The sequence below is a fragment of the Trifolium pratense genome, linkage group LG5, assembly GCF_020283565.1.
Source record: "Trifolium pratense cultivar HEN17-A07 linkage group LG5, ARS_RC_1.1, whole genome shotgun sequence".
Lineage (NCBI taxonomy): Eukaryota > Viridiplantae > Streptophyta > Magnoliopsida > Fabales > Fabaceae > Trifolium > Trifolium pratense.
This window is the reverse complement of record NC_060063.1, coordinates 1,978,587-1,981,439: the sequence shown is the minus strand read 5'-3', so window position 1 is coordinate 1,981,439 and position 2,853 is coordinate 1,978,587. Positions and strand designations below refer to the sequence as shown.

The 2,853-nt window shown below is 33.7% G+C and overlaps 1 protein-coding gene across 1 annotated transcript; it reads right to left on the bottom strand.

Annotated features, from left to right (window-relative positions):
• Nucleotides 1–725: 725 nt before the first annotated feature.
• On the bottom strand, nt 726–1,678 carry LOC123887195 (mitochondrial import inner membrane translocase subunit TIM17-2-like). Its single transcript, XM_045936477.1, has one exon. The coding sequence runs from the start codon at nt 1,552–1,554 to the stop codon at nt 946–948; it is 609 nt and encodes a 202-aa protein (XP_045792433.1). The 5' UTR covers nt 1,555–1,678; the 3' UTR covers nt 726–945.
• Nucleotides 1,679–2,853: the final 1,175 nt, after the last annotated feature.

The window sequence follows — 2,853 nt, the reverse complement described above, 5'->3', positions numbered from 1 at the left end:
GTTAACACAATGGTAAGAGATATTGTCATGTTAATAGGAAAATCACAGGTTTGAATCATGAAACCAATATCATGCAAATGTAAGATACAAGTGCTACAAAATAGACCCCTGATGGGTCAATTAATATATGACAGTCGTTTAACAGAATCACAGCATATTATAAATTCACACACTTTGAGCATTCTAATTGTATTGGCTATTAACTTGTGCCAATGGCCAACCAAATAAACACTGAAACACAACCTTTGCTTTCTCACATATCAGGATCACGACATTTCTCGAAATCTCCAGCACCTTTCCAAACTACTCTCCCACACCTTAACATCATATATTTCAGATTCAACACCTCTAAAGCAAGCAACTAATTTTGAGTGAAAAGCAAGTAAAACCACCATTGATGAAAAATTCAATACTAGTTGACATTACAAGTACATATATTATAACAAGTGTGTCGAAATATTAACCCTTAATTCTATCACTTCACTCTCGACTCACACTTCATACATACTACACAAATCCATGTATCTCACACAAAAGGTTCAATGATCATGTTTGCAACATTTAATTGGCATGAAGAGGTTATTATTTCACTATTCTTATCGAACAAATCACAACAAATTCATTCAAGCAACAAATAGTAAAAATTCAAGCAATTAGCACCATACATAACATAAGGAGGCATTTAATTTAAACACTCTAATAATCTAGTATACTTACACTAATCATGACAACATTAAAAACTCATTGTAATAATTAAAGTATAACACTACACTTGTTACATCATTATTGATTTCAAAACAAGTACTAATCCAAGTAACTACCAACGAAAACCAAGAATCGTCACAAATTTGAGGTTCAAAACAAACCCCTAATTTCTTTTTTTCAATTTAAATTTCAGAACATAACAAAAATCACTACCTCAAAAGTCAAAAACCAAACCCTAATTCACTTGTACTCAAAATTAGGCACAGGAGGAGCATCAAAACTCTCAAGAATATTCACCTCACTTCCTCCAGTGTTCTTCTCTTCTTCCTTCGCTCCGCCAAACAATCCACCAAACCACGCCTTCGCACCGTTATTCGAATCCAATTCCTCCGGCGGCGGCATCTCGTCCATCATAATCGGCATAGGCTGTTGAGCACTCACAAACTTATTAACCGCAATCCCCACACCTTCAATTAGCGCAAGCAAAACACCACCAAACGCCGCAGATCTTGCAGAAGAAGCAAAACCCTGACGCATAGCAAGAAAACCACCGGTAGCAGCACCAGCAACAATCGAATTCCATGGATCTTCTTTCCCACGAACGTGAACCATAGTACAATCAAACGTAGAGAATAAACCACCCCAAACGGCGAAACTACCACCGATTCGTCCTCCGTTGAGACGAACAGCTTGTGCGGCGCCGGTGAAACGAGCGCCTTGGGGTGAATTATAGAGACCTTTGAGGAAGTGGAAGGCGGAGCCGCCGACGGCTCCCATTCCGAACGCTCCTCCGACATCATCGATGATCCGATCTGGACATGGTTCTCGAGAAGTTTCCGGTGTTCCCATTGTTTTGATCGGAACGATATGAGTCGGTTAGGGTTTCGTTTTGAGAAAGAGAGTGAAAAAGAATAACGGAGTATCTAGGAAAAGGAGGAGCTACTCGTAACAAGTAGTTTTTTTTTTTTTTTGTGACGCTAGACACCCGTTTGGCCCGACTTTTTTACCATGTAAAAGTTATTTATAAAATAAAGTTGAAAGTGAGTGCTTTAAAACAAAAGTAAATCTTTTTTTTGTAATTAGTATTTGATTTGTTTAATTAATTAATACGAAAAAATATTCCTTGGAGAAATAAATTAATAATTATATTAGCTTGGGGAATAAGCAATTATTGGATTAGCTTATTTTTTAGTTTATGCACTATGAATTAGGTTTTATATTATTTTATAAGTTCACAATAGTAAAAATTGTATTTTTATAAGCTATTTTATCATAAATTACCTTCATATAGACTTATAATAATACATAAAAATTGCATAAGTTGTTTGCATAAGCTCTAAAATAAGTTAATCTAAACGGACCATTAGTCAAGCGGAAGGGGAATTTATGGCAAAGAGTATAAATACTCATAATATTTTGTCATAAAAAAATAACACAAATTCGGAAAAGATGGGTAGAAAATAAGAATTAGCAGGTCATGGGAAAATTTATAAACCGACTAATTTATGTGCATATAAATGTTAATCCTTCATATTGCGATGAGGTTGGTGACTCTTTTTGTTAATTAGAGAAATTCCTGGTGTCGAATTTGATTTCACAATAGCAAATTAGTACTCTTTATCCCAAGTCATTTGAAGAGTATTAAGAATTCCAAAATTTTACCATAAACACTAAACATAAACCTAAATTGCGAGACACATCACAAACTCACACATCATAATCGTCTCTAATAATGTTAAATAAACCATACAATAAAACCAAATAAAATATGCATATCGTGAATACCTAAACCCTTTGGGTTGATTTTATTTTTTGCTTCTATTTTTTATTAGGTCAGACTTTGTGCCGCTTCAATCTTTTACAAACATTTTTTTAGTTTGTCTAAGATAGACAAATGATTTACCTTTGCTTAAAAAATAGTACTATATAATAAGACAATAATTTCGACTTGCTTTGTTAGTTTTTTTTTTTTGTCACAATGTTACTTTTGTTTTTATTTTATTTTAAATATTGATCATCAAATATAAATTGTTGGACTAAATATGGCTGAGCTTATTGATAATTGACCTAGCTAGCTCAGGTGCAATTTAGTTGACATATCCGTTGCCAAAAAAAAAAAAAATACTAGAATAACCTTTTTACACTTTC